This window comes from Callithrix jacchus, chromosome 5, assembly GCF_049354715.1.
Source record: "Callithrix jacchus isolate 240 chromosome 5, calJac240_pri, whole genome shotgun sequence".
Lineage (NCBI taxonomy): Eukaryota > Metazoa > Chordata > Mammalia > Primates > Cebidae > Callithrix > Callithrix jacchus.
Genome location: NC_133506.1, coordinates 132,642,416 through 132,660,798, shown reverse-complemented (window position 1 = coordinate 132,660,798; position 18,383 = coordinate 132,642,416). Strand labels below are relative to the sequence as shown.

General features: G+C 43.1%; 1 protein-coding gene across 14 annotated transcripts in view; it reads right to left on the bottom strand.

Moving 5' to 3' along the window:
- Positions 1-3,205: 3,205 nt before the first annotated feature.
- Positions 3,206-18,383, bottom strand: part of MFSD11 (major facilitator superfamily domain containing 11) — a 40,092-nt gene continuing 24,914 nt past the window's right edge. For 7 of the 14 annotated variants that reach the window (XM_035301863.3, XM_078374732.1, XM_078374734.1 and 4 more), the window contains 5 exons: positions 16,199-16,264; positions 13,824-13,949; positions 11,296-11,470; positions 9,010-9,145; positions 6,457-7,681 (listed from right to left, as the gene is read on the bottom strand). In XM_035301863.3, coding sequence (XP_035157754.2) covers positions 7,517-7,681; positions 9,010-9,145; positions 11,296-11,470; positions 13,824-13,949; positions 16,199-16,264 — 668 coding nt within the window. In that variant the 3' untranslated portion in view covers positions 6,457-7,516. Of the gene's footprint in view, positions 4,486-6,456; positions 7,682-9,009; positions 9,146-11,295; positions 11,471-13,823; positions 13,950-16,198; positions 16,265-18,383 lie in introns of those variants that run through there. The other 7 variants (XR_013536011.1, XR_013536012.1, XR_013536014.1 and 4 more) reach the window with 5 other exon arrangements.

Here is an 18,383-nt window from a genome sequence, read left to right as displayed (position 1 = left end):
GTTTATAAGCCCACATTACTTAACACCGATTTGGCAACATGAAGAAAGAAGTTAATACCACAGGCCCCAGACTGGTCTGTTTGCGGGGCTGGCCCTTGGCTAGACTCTGGACTCAGAGCATTCCTCATCAACAGCTCGCTGATAAGAGGGCTCGGCTTCCTGAGACTGGTTAGTAAACATTGTGGCTAATGCTAAATACACACCTGTTTTCCCTCTGGAGTAAGGGATTTTGGTACCAGCCGGGCAGAGGCTGCCTATGTGCCCAGACTTCAGTAAAACCCTTTGGTGCTGGGTCTCTAGTGGGCTTTCCTGGGCAGAAACATGGCATACACACGTGGTGCTGCATCTTTGTTGCTGGGGGAAGAGCGTGTTCTGTGTGACTCCTCGGGGGTTGGAGAGGGTGTAAGGAAGCCTGTTCCTGGATTCCTGCAGACTCTGCCTGAGTCCTTTTCCTTATAATCTGGCTGTGCATTCTTACTATGTCACTGTGAGTTCAACATGTGGAGTCCTAGTGAATCCCCAAGTTAAAAGGTGGTCCTCAACCAGGTGTGGTTGTTCACACCTGTAATCCCAGAACTTTGGGAGGCGTAGGCAGGCAGATCACTTGAGGTCAGTTCAAGACCAGCTTGGCCAACATGGCAAAACCCCATCTCTACTAAAAACACAAAAAGTCCCTGGACATGGTGGTGCACGTCTGTAATCCCAGCTACTTAGGAGGCTGAGGCAGGAGAATTGCTTAAACCCGGAAGGCAGAGGTTGCAGTGAACTGAGATAGTGCCACTGCATTCCAGCCTGGGCAACAGAGGAACACTCCATCTCAAAAAAACAAAACAAAACTGGGAAGGGCTCCATGAGTGCTTGTGTCTCAGGTACCCAAGGACCACCTCTTTTTTTTTTTTTTAAAAACAGCGTCTTGCTCTGTTGCCTAGGCTGGAATGCAGTGGCTCGATCTCAGCTCCACCTTCTAGGTTCAAGAAGTTCTGGATTTTTGGGCCTCAGCCTCCCAAGTAGCAGGATTACAGGCACACGACACCACCCCCAAATAATCTCTGTATTTTTAGGAGACGGGGTTTTACCACGTTGCCAGGCTGGTTTCAAACTCCTGACCTCAGGTGATCTGCCCGCCTTGGCCTTCTAAAGCGCTGGGATTACAGGCATGAGCGGCTAATGCCCAGACATTAATTGTGAAAAACTACTCATAAAATGTATCATCTTGACCATGTTTAAGTGTACACTTCACTGGTATTAAATACACTATAACGCTGTGTGACCGTCACCACCATCCATCTCCAGAACTCATCTTGCACAACAGAAACTTTGTACTGTAGGCCAGGCACACTGGCTCATGTCTGTATTCCCAGCACTTTGGGGTGTCGAGGTGGGTGGACTGTATGAGCCTAGGAGTTCAAAGGCAGCCTGGTAACATGGTGAAATGCTGTCTTTACAAAAAATAAAAAAAAATTTAGCTGGATGTGGTGGCATGTGCCTGTGGTCCCAAGCTACTTGGGAGGCTGAGGTAGGACGATCGCTTGAGGCCGGGAGTTGGGGGTTGCAGTGAGCTGTTTGTGCCACTGCACTCCAGCCTGGGTGACAGAGCAAGACCATGTCTCAAAATCAAAAAATAAACACTACCTCCCCACTCTTCTATCCCCACCAGCCCACCATTCTACGTTCTGACTCCATGAATTTGTCTACTCTAGGTACCTCATATAAATGAAATCAAACACTTTTGTCTTTGTGTGACTGTCTTATCTCACTTAGCATCGTAATATCCTCAAGGTCCATCTATGTTGTAGCCTGTGTCAGAATTTCCTTCCTTTCAAGGCTGAATAATACTCCACTGTACGGACATACATTTTGTTTCATCCACTGAAGGACGTTCAGTTTTTTCCCACTGCTAGGTGATTGTGAATAATGCTGCCATGAATGTGGGTGAATAAGTATCTCTGAGACCCTTTCAACTGTTTTGTGTGTATGCCCAAAAGTGAAACTGCTGGATCATATGTAATTCTATTTTTAGTTTGTTGAGAATAACTCTTTTTTTAATTTTTATTTTTGAGACAGTCTTGCTCTGTTGCCCAGGCTAGTATTCTGTGGTGTGATCTCTGCTCAACGTAACCTCCGCCTCCTGGGTTCCAGCAGTTCTCCTGCCTCAGTCTCCCAACTAGCTGGGATTACAGGCACATGCCACCACACCCAACTAATTTTTGTATTTTCAGTAGAGACAGGGTTTCACCATGTTGGCCAGCCAGGCTGGTGTCAAACTCCTTACCTCAAGTGATCCTGCTGCCTCAGGATCTTCCCTAAGTGCTGGAATTATAGGTGTGAGCCACTACATCTGGCCTGAGGATAACTCTCTTTTAAGGCTGAATGTTATTCCATCAGGAGAAACCACACTTTGTTTATCCATTCTTTTTTTTTTTTTTTTTTTTTTTTTTTGTGACGGAGTCTTGCTCTGTCATCAGGCTGGAGTGCAGAGGTGCAATCTCAGCTCACTGCAACTTCTGCCTCCTGGGTTCAAGCGATTCTCCTGCCTCAGCCTCCCAAGTAGCTGAAACTACAGGCATTTGCCACCACACCTGGCTAATTTTTGTATTTTTAATAGAGACGGGGATTCAGCGTACTGGCCAGGATGGTCTCGATCTCTTGACCTCATAATCCACCCGCCTCAGCCTCCCAAAGTGCTGGGATTATTCGGGAGGCTGAGACGGGAGAATCGTTTGTAATCAGGAGGTGGAGGTTGCTGTGAGCCAAAACCACACCATTGCACTCCAGCCTGGGCAACAAGAGCCAAATTCCACCTCAAGAAAAATAAAGGGAAAAAAAACCCAAAACTCCCAAGGAACTTACTGTAAGTCAACAACCAACCAATCAGCCAACAAAAACTTCTAGAGGAAAGAAATCTGTGTGGGCAGTCAAAGCACACGTTTGAAGGCTTTCAAGTTGGGGTATGGGAAAACTCGGGAGGGAAGAGAGGAGTGCTTTCATTCTCACAGAGAAAAACACCTGTGGTTCAATAAACATTGCTCAAGGTCTAAACCAAATCTAAATACAGAAAATATGAAACTTGCAATAAAAGAGTAGGACATCCACACACACAAGCACACACCCATGGGAGGCCCAGCTGAGGCATTTACTTAGCTGGAAGTATCAGGACAACATTTTTCAACAGCATATATAAGACAAGCATAAAAATTAAACTCTATTTCATTGTCACATTTCATCTTTATTTTTCTTTCTCCCCAAGACAGAGTCTTGCTCTGTCACTCAGGCTGGCATGCAGTGGTGTGACCTTGGCTCACAGCAACCTCCGCCTCCCGGATTCAAGCAATTCTCCTGCTTCAGCCTACTGCATAGCTGGGATTACAGGTGCCCACCACCACACCTGGCTAATTTGTGTATTCTTAGTAAAGATGAGGTTTCACCATGTTGGTCAGGCTGGTCGCAAACTCTTGACCTTGTGATCCTCCCACCTCACCCTCCCAAAATGAAGCCTGGCCCCCATTTCATCTTTAACTCAACTAATGCCAAGAATTTAAGAGATGACCTTAATGGTATCCAGTCATCCAAAGAGCCGACCAAGATCAAGTCTATGTATAGACACAAGAACTGAATAAAAGCAAAACAAACTTCCCATGGGGGAGGGGAAAAAAAAAAGCATAGTAGCTCATCCCTGTAATCCCAGTACTTTGGGAGGCCGAGGCAGGAGGCTCACTGGAGCCCAGGAGTTCAAGGGCAGCCTGGGCAAGATAATAAGACATTGTCTTTACAAAAAATTAAAAAAAAAATTACTAGCTACTTGGGAGGCTGAGGCAGTATTGCTTGAGCCTAAGAGGTTGAAGCTACAGTGAGCCATGATTATGCGACTGCAAACTAGCCTGGGCAACAGAGCGAGACCCTGTCTCTAACAAAAAAGCAAGTATAAAACTAAAAATGAATGCTATAGCACATAGCAAGTGCGAGACAGCCTAGGAAAAGGGTTTCGGCCATACTGCACTTCACTCCATTTCATTTCCCTTTTGACAATGATCATCAGGAATCCTAGTGGTGACAAGATGCCATGGCTTGTCAGGAAAATTCTCAATGTCATTAACAGAGGCTGCTTCACCTCCTGCTGCCAGCAGAGTTGTACAGATCCATTATGAGCAAACAGAGCGAGGGTCTGGAGGATGTGGGGCTTGGGAATATAGGACCCAGTTGTCACCTTCAATGTAAGTCTTGGTATGACAGGTTGGACAAGGTGGGCAGCCTTGTAAGATGCTCCCCACCAATCCCCTCCCCTGAGGGGAGGCTGCAATTAGTTACTAGCACCTAATAGACAGAGTGCAGAGTGATGAAGTTATGAGAGGCTGCGGCTTCCATCTTGTTCTCGCTCTCTCCGGCTGTCCTTGCTTGCGTCCTTTGATGGAGACGGCTGCCATTCTGTGGGCTGCTCTGAGGCCTATTCCGCATGACGAAGGGCAGAAAGTGGTCTTTAGCCAACAGCTATAAGAAACCAAGATCCTTAGCCCAACAGCCTGTGAGGAACCAACTCCTACAACAACTACGTAAGTGAGCAAAGAAGCAGGTGCTACCCCGGAGAGGCCTGGAACACACCTGACTGCAGCCTGGAGAGACACTCCACCCAGGACTCAGCTCAGCCATGCCCAGATTCCCAAGCCACAGAAACTCTGATGAAATAGATGTGTGTTATTTTAAGTGGCTGTTTTGGAGTAATTTATTATGACACATTAGAAAACTAATACACCTTAGCAAATAATGTGCTTAAAGAGATAATAAATCATTTCTGCTAAGTCTGAAAGGGTATTTGTAAATCATTTATATAGGATCAACTAAGCCAATGGAGGTTATCTCAACTTCAAAAAGGAAAACCAGAACTTCAAAGCCTGGAACAGACAGGGGCAGTGGCTCACGCCTGTAATCCCAGTACTTTGGGAGGCTGAGGCGGGTGGACGACTTGAGGTCAGGAGTTCAAGACCAGCCTGGCCAACATGGTGAAACCCTGTTTCTTTTTCTTTCTTATTCTGTCCATATATCCTCTGAAATGGTGAAACTCTGTTTCTACTAAAAATACAAAAATTAGCCTAGCGTGGTGGCCAGCACCTGTAATCCCAGCTACTCTGGAAGCTGAGGCAGGAGAATCACTTGAACCTGGGAGGCAGAGGTTGCAGTGAGCTGAGGTCGTACCACTGCAGTCCAGCCTAGGCAACAGAGTGAGACTCTGCCTCCAAAAAAAAAAAAAAAACCCTAGAAGAGGAGAGTTTAGTGCTCCACACCAGTGAAATTCTGGCCAGTTATAAATACAGGTTCTCTGACTGCCTGCACTTGCCATCAAATATCTGAGAATCTCCCTCTATTGTATTCTTCAGATTTGCAGGTCAATTATAAGGCCTCAGATCTCACTACAGGTTTGTTTGGGGGTTTAAACTCTAGGAAGTTTTAAAATAAATAATGTAAAACAAAGTATTATTTGTATTCTTGGCTGAATTTACTTTGCCAAAAAAGATTCACTGTACAGTTTCATATCACATTTAAAAGTGAGCTCTCAGCTGGGCGCCGTGACTCACATCTGTAATCCAGCACTTGATAGGGAGATCCTATCTCTACTAAAAATTTTTTAAAAAGTGAGCTCTCTCATTTCCATGAAATGTTCAGAATAGGCAAATCTATAGAGAAAGTAAATTAGTGGTTGCCATGCCAGATGAGAAAGAATGACTGCTGACAGGCAGGGGTGATAAAAATGTCCTAGAGTTAGATCATGATAATGGTTATACAACCTTGTGAATGTACACTTTAAAATGGGACATTTTTATGGTTTCTAGATTTGATTTCAATTAAAAAATTGTTTTAAGTAAACTCTTATGGAGAAAAGCTAACACTTCCTCTTCAACATCTCCCCAAATAGTGACGTTCCATTCCCATACCCAGGACGATGAACCGGCACTGCTGGAAGAAGACACATAAATGATGAGGTGATGCTGGCCTGACGTTGCGGCTTAGATCTCACCACAGGTTTGTTTGGGTGTTTTCACATTGCATCTTCCAGGAAAATTGCTAGCAAAAATCCTCCACCAGTAAATGTGTGTGTCTTTTTCAATGTTTTTGTTGTTATAGACGTTAGATTCCTATTCTTAAGACTTAAAGGACTGGACATGGTGGCTCACCCCTGCAATCCCAACACTTTGGGAGGCTGAGGCGGGTGGATCACCTGAGGTCAGGAGTTCCAGACCAGCCTGGCCAACATGGTGAAATATACAAAAATTAGCCAGGCTGGGAGGCACATGCCTATAGTCCTAGCTAGTTGGAAAGCTGAGGCATGAGAATTGCTTGAACCCGGGAGGCAGAGGTTGCAGTAAACTGAGATCACGCCACTGCACTCCAGCCTGGGTGACAGAGTGAGATTCCATCTCAAAAAAATAAATAAATAAAAATAAATTAAAAAAAAAGACAAGACAATTTTACCTTATTTCATAATAATACTTAATTGGCCACTCCTTGCTGTGAGTTACAAGGTTAAGAAAACTTATCAAACAAAACATTTATAGAGGAAGACATCTTTTCAAAGTTAAGATTTCATTTTAGCATCTTGCTATTTATTTTTCATTATTTTTTAAAATTATCATTATATTTATTTTTTGAGACGGAGTTTTGCTCTTGTCACCCAGGCTAGAGTACAATGGCACAATCTTGGCTCAACGCAACCTCTGCCTCACAGGTTCAAGCAATTCTCCTCCCTCAGCCTCCTGAATAGCTGGGATTACAGGCATTCACCACCACACCCAGCAAACTGTTTTGGTTTTAGTAGAGATGGGGTTTCACCATGTTGGCCAGGCTGGTCTCAAATTCCTGACCTCAGGTGATCCACCTGCCTTGGCCTCCCAAAGTGCTGGGATTACAGGCATGAGCCATTGCACCTGGCCTATTATTATTTTCAAGACAGGGTCTCACTCTGTTGCCCAGGCTGGAGTGCAGTGGTATGATCGTAGCTCACTGCAGACTCAAACTCCTGGGCTGAGGTGATCCAGCAGCTGCAAGTATAGGCGTGCACCACCACACCCAGGTTTGCTATTTAATTAAATATCATTCCCCAACACATATGGGAGTGACATATGCTTCCCACTATTATGTAGCAAAACATATTCCATATTCAGAAAAAATATTTATATGACATATGGCCTAGTATTCTGAATCAAGTCAGGATCTTTCAACAAGAGCAGGAGGGAGAAGAAAACATTTATATTCTATAACATGATTATAGGGTTGAGATAGATAAAATGAAAAACAACATCTCTGAACAATTACAGTTGACAACAGCTTTCCCTTATTCCACTTACTTTAAATAACTCATGTATGTAAACTTGAAAACCAACTCTGGCTGATTTAACAGTCTTAATTCCTTGATTTTCCATACTGAACATCATCCAATATAGTGTGAAGATCAAAGGAGACTTCTTCTACCAAGCTCTGTGTCCAACTCTGTTTCTGAGGTCACACGTGTCCCCTCATGGACACCTGATCAGATACTTTGGTAGTCTGAGCCGCGGGCTACAAAGGCAGCAGCTTCCCATTCCACAGTGAAGAATGAAATTGTTCCAGAAAACCCAAATATCACCATGACCAGGAGTTGCCAGTGAAGGAGAAGGTAGTTGCTGTAGAAAAATGCCACGGCTGCGCAAATAGACTAAGAACAAACAAGACAAATCACAACGGGCACACCATGGGGGCTGCACAGCTCCATAATTAGCCCCTAACCCCACTACTATCTGGCCCCAAGGACAGCTGGAACTGGCATGCTCTCTATTCTTTCTGCATCTGGGTATGACTTCCTCAGTCACTGACTCACAAACATGCACCATCAACTCCTGCTACAATTCCTGGTATTTAAAATGGCATTTCGGCCAGGTATGGTGGCTCATGCCCCCAACACTTTGGGAGGCCAAGGTGGGATAAATGCTTGAGCCCAGGAGTTCAAGACCAGCCTGTATGACATAGTGAGCCCCCATGTCTACAAAATAAAATGAAATGAAACAAAAATAGCATTTTGTGGGAAACTGGAGTAACAAGAATGTACAGAGTAAGAAATACACTTGTCTGTATGACGAATGAATAGAATTCTGGTATCTAAAGAAGGAAATCTCTAATCAGAGCCATAGAGACCAGAATGTAAAGTCTCCTATACAGAAAGTGTTACTGCTCATTGTTTCCTAATTCTATTCGCAAATCCTTTTAAAGGATGTCCCCAACTTGCATTTAAAAAACACAATAAAAGACAAAAAAAAAGAAACAAAAAAATAAAATAAGAAACAAAATATAGCCAGGCGTGGTGGCTCATGTCTATAATCCCTGCACTTTGTGGGGCCAAAGCAAGCGAATTGCTTGAGGCCAGTAGTTTGAGACCAGCCTGACCAACATGGCAAAAAACCTCATCTCTACTAAAAACATAAAAACTTAGCTGAACATGGTAGCATATGCCTATAATCCCAGCTACTCGGGAGTCTGAGACATGAGAATCGCTTGAACCCAAGAGGCATAGGTTGCAGTGAGCATTGTGTTCCGCACTCCAGCCTGGGCTACAGAGTGAGACTTTGTCTTAAAAAAAAAAAAAATAGGCCAGGTGCAGTGGCTCATGCCTATAATCCTAGCACTTTTGGAGGCCAAGGCAGGTGGATCACCTGAGGTCAGGAGTTTGAGACCAGCCTGGCCAACATGATGAAACTCTGTCTCTGCTAAAAAAACAAAACACACACACACACAAAAAAATTAGCCGGGGGTGGTGGTGTGTGCCTATAATCTCAGCTACTCAGGAGGCTAGGGCAGGAGAATTGCTTGAACCCAGGAGGCAGAGATTGCAAGCCAAGATTACGCCACTGCACTCCAGCCTAAGTGATAGAGCAAGACTCTTATGAAAATAAATAAATAAAAGGTAAAACCACAATACAAGTAACCAAGGGAAAAAAGGTAATACACAAGGGAAAGAACCCTACGTCAAACACAGTCTGAAGATGTTACCTGAACAAACTTGAAGATGGCAAATGCTGGGGCGCTATCTTCAGAGTACAGAAAGCCCAAGATACTAAGCAGCTGGGTATTAAAGCAGCTGTCTCCAAGGCCCAACAGAAAACTGCAGAGAATGGCAACTTCTTTGCTGAAGAAAATAAAAATTAATTTAGTATGTGTAATATTTGCTAGAACTGACACAGCCAAGACAGAACTCTGGATCTCCTTTCCCAGCCCCAGGCTGCCCCTCTTCCAGTCTAATCACATCTGTAATCCCAGCACTTTGGGAGGCCGAGGTGGGTGGGTCACTTGAGGCCAGAAGTTCGAGACCAGCCTGGTCAATGCACCAAAACCCCATCTCTACTAAAAATACAAAAATTAAGGCCAGGCATGGTGGCTCACGCCTATAATCCCAGCACTTTGGGAGGCCAAGGTGGGTGGATCACGAGGTCAAGAGATCGAGACCATCCTGGTAAACAAGGTGAAACCCCGTCTCTACTAAAAATTCAAAAATTAGCTGGGCATGGTGGTGCGTGCCTGTAGTCCCAGCTACTCGGGAGGCTGAGGCAGGAGAATTGCTTGAACCCAGAAGGCGGAGGTTGTGGTGAGCCAAGATCGTGCCATTGCACTCCAGTCTGGGTAACAACAGCAAAACTCCGTCTCAAAAAAAAAAAAAAAAAACAAAAATTAGACGGGTGTGGTGGCAGGCACCTGTAATCCCAGCTACTTGGGAGGCTGAGGGAGGAGAATCAGTTGAACCCGGGAGGCAGAGGTTGCAGTGAGCCAAGACGATGCCATTGCACTCCAGCCTAGGCAACAGAGTGAGACTCCCGAAATAAATAAATAAATAAATAGTAAGTAAGTAAGACAAAGCTGGCATAGTGGTTCACGCCTGTAATCCCAGCACTTTGGTAGGCCAAGGTGAGCAGATCACTTGAGGCCAGGAGTTTGAGACCAGGAGTTTGAGACCAGCCTGGCCAACATGGCAAAACCCCATCTCTACTAAAAATACAAAAATTAGCTGGGTGTGGTGGTGTGCACCTGTAATCCCAGCTATCCGGGAGACTGACGCACAAGAATTGCTTGAACCCGGGAGGCAGAGGTTGCATTGAGCAGAGGTTGTGTCACTCACACTCTAGCCTGGGAGACAGAGTGAGACTCTGTCTCAAAATAAATAAATAAATAATAAAGACTAGAATTTACAAAGTAAGAATCTGTGCTCAAATGCACACACCTTTATATTCTCTAACAAACTCTGGCCTCTTAATCATTTGTGAAGAAAACACAGGTTGAGTATCCCTTATCCAAAATGCTTGAGATTAGAAGTGTTTCCAATTTTCTTTCCAGATTTTGGAATCTCTGCATTACACTGAGCAGTTAGGAGTTCCTAATCTGAAAATCTGTCATCTGAACTGTTCTAAGAAGCACTTCCCTTTGAGCATCATGGTGGCCCTCAAAAAGTTTTAGATTTTGGAGCATTTTGGATTTCAGGTTTTCAGATGAGATATACTCAGTGTGTACCCTTGGATTTGTGGAGCTGGACATAAATATCTGCATTTATAATGAACTTGAGAGTTGAGTGCACTAAACCAGTATCCAAAACGTGATATAAATGGCTCTGGAAGGACTGAATGGCCTCGTCAGCTGCCAGGTTCTCCATTGCTCCTCTTTGTTCTTCCTCCAGTCCCTAAAGTCTGGATATTTTGCTGCTCAAGAAGCAAAAATTGTCCGGGCATGGTGGCTCACGCCTGTAATCCCAGCACTTTGGGAGGCCGAGGCGAGTGGATCACAAGGTCAAGAGATGGAGACCATCCTGGCCAACATGGTGAAACCCTGTCCCTACTAAAAATACAAAAAGTTAGTCGGGCATGGTGGCACATGCCTATAATCCCAGCTACTCAGGTGGCTGAGGCAGGAGAATTGCTTGAACCCAGGAGGCGGAGGTTGCAGTGAGCTGAGATTGTGCCATTGCATGCCAGCCTGGGCAACAATTGCAAAACTCCGTCTCAAAAAAAAAAAAAGCAAAGATAAAAAAATTCAAATCAGATCTTATGTGCTCCTTCAAGGATCAAGAAAAAGATTTACTGGGGGAAAAGGTTAAAACCAACTATTACAAAAATAACTTAGGATTCTCTAAGGATTCCTATTTAACTCAGTCTGACTCCATTAACACTTGACAGATGACCTTAGAGAGATGCCACACTCTCTGAAGAGGATTAACTGTTCCATTTTCGATATCTAGCCATCCGTTACCTCCTACCCATCCTCAAGTGACTAGAGAAATGACAGCCACCATACCTGGATTTGATGTATGCACTGCTGTCAGTTCCTTCAATGGGAGCAATGGGAGCATCTCCAGGCATGTTGAGAAATATTAGATAAAAAGCCATAAAGTGCACCAGGATGCCTAGCAGCACAACTGGATTTCTACCAAAACGATTGTTCTTGCTCAGCAGGCCGAAGAGGCTTCCACCTATAATTCAAGATGGTAGAAACGTCACTAACTTGCCAAAACATTAAATATCAAGTCCTGAGTTATCATCAAGGAGGCAAGAAATAAACATTCTCACTTGTCAAATTTCTTCAAAAAATCCAACACCTGAGAACTTGCAGACAATGACAATGATGACCAGGCATCAATTATTATAAGAAAAAGTAAGGGATTAAAACTACTCTCATTTCTATCCAGGAACATTCTTGCATTTCTTCTCTGTGACTTACTGTATCCCCATTGACTGTAACTTGTAACAGAAATAAAATAAAAACACAACTTATTACCACCAAGTTTTTGTTGTAATCATAGCCTAACAAGCCAAGATACCACACCAAAAGGCAGTCATTATGGATTTTGAGAATTATGTATGAGCTCCAAAGAGGAGTCAGAGAGGCCTAGGAAGGCTCAGTAGTCAGAACAGCTCAGAATGTCTCAAGAGCTGAGAGGCAAATCCTCAACAGCAGGAAGGAAAGAACTTTGTAACTGAAAGGAAGAAGACCATGGGGCATGACCTTTACAATTTTTTTTTTTGAGACAGAGTTTTGCTCTGTCGCCAGGCTGGAGTATAGTGGCTCGGTCTCAGCCCACTGCAACCTCCGCCTCCCGGGTTCAAGCAATTCTCCTGCCTCAGCCTCCCGAGTAGCGGGGACTAGAAGTGTGTGCCACCATGCCCAGCTATTTTTTGTATTTTTAGTAGAGATAGGGTTTCATCATGTTGGCCAGGATGGTCTTGATCTCTTGATCTGGTGATCCACCCGCCTTGGCCTCACAAAGTGCTGGGATTACAGGCATGAGCCACCGCACCTGGCCAACCTTTACAATTTTTAAGTGATTTCTACCCCAGAAATCTATACGAGCAAACCTACACATCAACAAGTGAAGGATGGCTGGGTGCAGTTTCTCATGCCTGTAATCCCAGCACTTTGGGAGGCCGGGGTGGAAGAACTGCTTGAGGCCAGGAGTTCCAAACCAGCCTCAGCAACATAACATGACCCTGTCTCTATTTTTCAAAAGAGAAAATAAATTGCATATCTATTTTTTAAAAAGTGGGCCGGGTGTGATGGCTCATACCTGTAATCCTTTCAGGCCCCTTTCACTTCCAGGCCCCTTTCACTCCCACTTCAGGGAGGGGAGGCTGGAGATTAAATCAATCACCAATGGCCAATTATTGCTTTTTGTTGCTGTTGTTAGAGACAGGGTCTCCCTATGTTGTCCAGGCTGGTCTCGAACTCCTGGGCTCAAGTGATCCTCCCACCTCGGCCTCCCAAAGTGAATGAACCACTGTGCCCAGCCATGTGGCCAATGATTTAATAAATCATGCTTATGTAACAGATATCCATAAAACCCCCTAAACAGGGTTTGGGGAGCTTCTAGAGTGGTGAACCCGAAACCCATGGAGACAGAGGCTCCTGTACTTAGGGACCCTTTCAGACTCCACCTGTTGTACCTCCTCATTTGACTGCTTATCTGTATCCTCTATAATAAACTCTAATAGTCAGGAGAGCACTTTCCTGAGTTCTGTGAGTTGTTCTAGCAAATTATCAAACCTGAAGGGGGAAGGGGCTGTGGGAATCTCCAAATTTGTACCCAAGTCTGCGAGGCCTATGGACCCACAACTGTCTGTCTGTAGGACTGAATCATTAAACTTGTGGAATCTGACACTAACTCTGGATAGCTAAGTGCTAGAACAGGACTGAGCTGTTGGACACCCAGTTGGAGTCAGGGAATCAGAGAAAGAGAGTCAGGAATTTCAAGACATTCTAAGTATTTTAAGAGGAAAAGTAGGGAGACATCATGTTTTCTTATGCAGGGTTTCCATCTGTGAATTATTTTACAAATGTTTTATAATTTAGTTATATTAGAATAGTAATACAAAAATAAAAACATACGTGTTTGGGTACGAATAAGTAGAAAAATCAAATCAGGCCAGGCACAGTGGCTCACGCCTATGACTTTGGGAGGCTGAGGTGGGCAGATCTCCAGGTCAGGAGATTGAGACCATCCTGGCTAACATGGTGAAACCCTGTCTCTACTAAAAATATGAAAAACTAGCTGGGTGTGGTGGTACGCGCCTGTAGTCTCAGCTACTTGAAAGGCTGAGGCAGGAGGATCGCTTGAATCCAGGAAGTGGAGGTTGCAGTGAGCCAAAATCAAGCCACTGCACTCCAGCCTGGGCAAGAGTGAGACTCCATCTCAAAAAAACAAACAAACAAAAACCCCCCAAAAAACAAACCCAGAAATTCAAGGACAAAGAGGTGAAGTACACTTAAAATTTCTGTTTTAACTATAATGAACTGGTATTTTTAATGCAAATGCTTTTTTTAAAACCAACCTAAAATTTCTCCAATGCCGATGAAAATGCCGGAAAGTCCAATAAGGCTTTTCTCTTCCGCTCCAAATTTATTTATAGCACCAATACAGGTTCCATATACACCAGAAAAGAACGTTAACTCCAGACCTTTAGTTAAAAAAAAAAAAAAACCAAAAAAACAGATGTAATTTATACATTCACTTTTATCTTCCCATCTAGTAGTATCTGACAAAAGAATGCTTGAGTAGTAAAACATAAAACTCATAGAGACCGAAATATTAATCCCTAAGCAGAATATAATTTGAAGTGATATAACTGTTGAAACGGAATTAGCTTCATGTTATGGATTAAATGTTTGTGTCCCCCTAAATTCACATGTTGAAACTCAAATTCGCCAAAACATGATGGTATTTGGAGATGGGACCTTTGGGAAGCTATTAGGTCATGAGGGTGGAACCCTCACAATGTGATTAGTGCCCGTATAAAAAGAGACAGCAGAGAGCTTGCTTCCTGTCCACTCTCTGCCATGGGAGGACACTGCAAGAAGGCAGCTGTCTACAACCAGGAACAGTCCACACCAGAAGCTACACATGGTGACATCTTGCACTTGGACTTCCCAGCCTCCAGAACCATGAGAAATACATGTCTATTGTTTGAGCCACACAGTCTATGGAAATTTTATAGCAGCTAAAATTAAGATACCACAAGACAGCATCTGCCATATATTTCAGATAAAAGTGTACAACACAAATGTACACATATCCTTACGCTAAAACCTGTCACTCTCCATGCAGGCAGAGATGGGCAGAGGTTATAATTAAATAACTTTATAAGAGTGAAGACTAACATGCTCATTAACTTGTTAGTAGCTTTCCAAGGAAATAGGAACACTTTTTTTTTTTGAGAAATGAGTCCCCCTATGTCATCCAGGCTGGAATGCAGTGGCACAATCTCGGCTCACTGCAACCTCCGTCTCCCAGGTTCAAGCAATTCTCTCTGCTTCAGCCTCCCAAGTAGCTGGGATTATAGGCAAGCACCACCACACCTGGCTAATTTTTGTATTTTTAGTAGAGATGGGGTTTTGCCATGTTGGCCAGGCTGGTATCCAACTCCTGACCTCAGGTTATCTGCCTACCTTGGTCTCCCAAAGTCCTGGGATTATAGGCATGAACCACTGTGCCTGGCGCCTATTAGATTATGTTCTTATTGTAATGAAAGCCAATACATACTATCCAATGTGGCTTAAAAGCCCCACTATGTTTTAATTAAACCCCTTTTTCCAGGTAAAGAAAATTCCTAAGAGTAAAAAATTAGAGTAAATCAATAGGGGACCTTGATTCCCTAATGCTACAAAACCTTAACTGTGAATTTTAAAGATGTTTAATATTTATTCTGTTTCACCTAAAAATGTTATACCTATGTAGGGCACATAAAGGCAAAAGATTAATCAGCAAATTACAGCATTTTTAAAAAGAAAACAAATTTCTTCATCATTCTTGACCTAAGGGTACGCCACGTTATACCACATTATGATGTGCTTCTATTTCATTAGAAATGATTTTTCTTTTTTTTTTGAGACAAAGGTCTCACTCCCGTTGCCTAGGCTGGAGTACAGTGGTGCTATCTCAGCTCATTCCAACCTTGACTTCCTGAGCTCAGATGACCCTCCCACCTTAGCCTCCCAAATGGCTGGGGCTACAGGTATGCACCACCACACTCAGCTAATTTTATGTATTTTTAGTAGAGACGGGATTTCGCCATGTTGCCCAGCTCTTGAACTCTTGGGCTCAAGCAATTCACCCACCTCAGCCTCCCAAAGTGCTCGGATTATAAGCATGAACCATTAAAGTTACAGATCTCTTCATAGTTATTTTCTGCAGTGCTCTGTGTTGCCCTAAAACCACGGGTCCCAATGAGCCATGTGTTGTGGTTTTTCTGAACCTTGTGCAGAATCCAACAGAATGCAGTAGAAGTAATGCTGGGCTGGACTGAAGCCTGAACTTTTTTACTGGACTCAAGTCTGGTAGTCTTTCCTGTTGCCTTTTTTTGGAGCCATCAGCCCATTAACTAAGATGTGTGGCTATCCTCTGGGTCACAAGGAGATCTTATGGAGGGGGTTGTGCAGATGAAGAGAAGCTCTGAGACTACAGGAAGAGAGAAATAGCTTTTAATCTCACCCCAGTGAAGGTGGCACATGCAGAAAACTATCTTGGAAGTTCTAGCTCCAGCCACCCTCTAACAGCAGCCACAAGAGATCCCAAGTGATTCCATCAGAAGAACCATCCACTGAGCCCAGTCACTGCACAGAATCATGAGAAATAATAACGTGGCTATTGTTTTCAACCCCTTTATTGTCATTATGCAGCAAGAGAAAACAAGAACAGTAATTCCATTACCTGTATAAGCAGTTGTAATACTAAGAAGGAGCATCTCCTTGGTGACACATAACTTAAAAGACTTTTCTGTAAAGAAAAAAATTTAAGAGGACTTAACTAGATTTTAGTTAATAAAACATTCCTTCAACCAAAACATCCCTTGCCAATAATGCCAGTAATGGAACACTTTGGAATAGAAGTTTCAGATTAAAATGCTTAAGGCATGAACTAAATTTGCCCTATAAATAAAATGCTTATTTCAAGTGCTTAAATATATTCTATGGTCACATTTTCCTCAGCACATTTTCCAGCTCTTGTGACAAAAACATGAATAGGAGAGAAAAAAATAGAATCAAAAAGTACTTCCAAAGGCTTGATTAACCGTTAGGCTCTTCAGGGAGTCAAACATCAGCAAGGCTCTGACTTCCCTAAAGAATTATAATGGAGCAGCTTTAAGACTGGACTCAAGATCAGAACCACAGGGCAGCTTTTTGGCCATACAGGAGCTGGGCACCACTTCCCAAGATTCTGACTCTGTAGCTCTGAGGACTGAAACTTGAGTTGTGCATATTTGTTTCTAGTCACTTTAAAGTTTCTTTTTACGCTGTTAATTTAGTTGAAATCTGCAAGGGACAATGCATTTCTAAAAATTCCATGTTTAATTTAATTGACTTGTCTGAAACCATAACTTAAGGACCACTATTCCATTATGCAAAACTAATAGTGGATCCAGATTTTACTTGTGATTTATCTGCTGGCCACAAAACTTACATAAGTCACAAACACTGTCCTAAATCTCTCCATATGTAAGAAAGGATGCTTTTTTTCTCTAATTTCACTGAAATATACTAAGAATAAATATAATAAGGCATTTTTACCAATCATTTTCAAGTATTTCCAGGAAAAAAATAAATGACCAATGCAAAGTTTAAAATAATACTTTTAATTTCAAAAAATTCCACTAGCAAACCATGTTCATTTTATTTATTTATTTTTTGAGACAGAGTCTCACTCTGTCACCCAGGTTGGAGTACAGTGGCATGATCTCAGCCCACCGCAGCCTTTGCCTCTCGGGTTCAAACAATTCTCTTGCCTAAGCCTCCCAAGTAGCTGGGATTATAGGCGCGTACCACCATGCCTGGCTAATTTTTTTGTACTTTTACTAGAGACGCGGTTTCAACATGTTGGCCAGGCTGGTCCTGAACTCCTGACCTCAGGTGATCCACCCATCTCGGCCTCCCAAAGTGCTAGGACTACAGGCATGAGCCACTGTGCCCGGCCACACGTTCATTTTAGAATCATCAGAACACAGAAATAAATAAATATAATAATAATAATCAGAACACTTAGCTAACAAAAAGAAACTCTAAAAGATTATCTAGTATGATACTATAATGACATATGCATGTCATTATATATTTGTACAAACCCATAAAATGTACCACACCAAGAGTGAATCCTAATGTAAACCATGGTCTTTAGGTGATAATGACCTGTCAGTGTAGGCTCATTATAACAAATGTGCTCTGGTGGGGAACATGATAACAGAGGGAAGCTCTGTATGTGTGGTGTAGGGACTATATGAGAGCGCTATACTTTCTGCTCAGTTTTGCTATGAACATAAAAATGCTCTAAAAAAATAAAGTCTATTTTAAAAAACCCATCAATCTGTTTGCAGAAATACATTGATCCTAAAATTCATGGCCAGGTGGCTCATGCCTACAATCCCAACAATTTGGGAGGCTGAGATGGGAGAATCGCCTGGGCTCAGGAGTTCAAGACCAAGTTGGGTGACACGGCAAAACTGAATCTCTACAAAAAACTATAAAAATTAGCCAGGCATGGTGGTGCACACCTGTAGTCTCAGCTACTTGGGAGGCTGAGGTGGGAAGATCACTTGAGCCCAGGAGGTTGAGGCTATGGTGAACTGTGATCATGCCACTGCACTCCACCTTGGGCGACAGATCAAGACCCTGTCTCAAAAAAAAGAAAAATTATATGGAAATTCAAGGGACCCACAATAGTCTAAATAATCTTGAGAAGTAACAAAGTTGGTGGATTCACACTTTCCGATTTCAAAACAGACAGTAATCAACTCAGCATGGTAATGGCATAAGGATATATCCGTCTATCTAGAGATAAACATTTATATTTACAGTCAACTGACTTTTTTATAAAGGTGACAACACGGATTCAATGTAGAAAA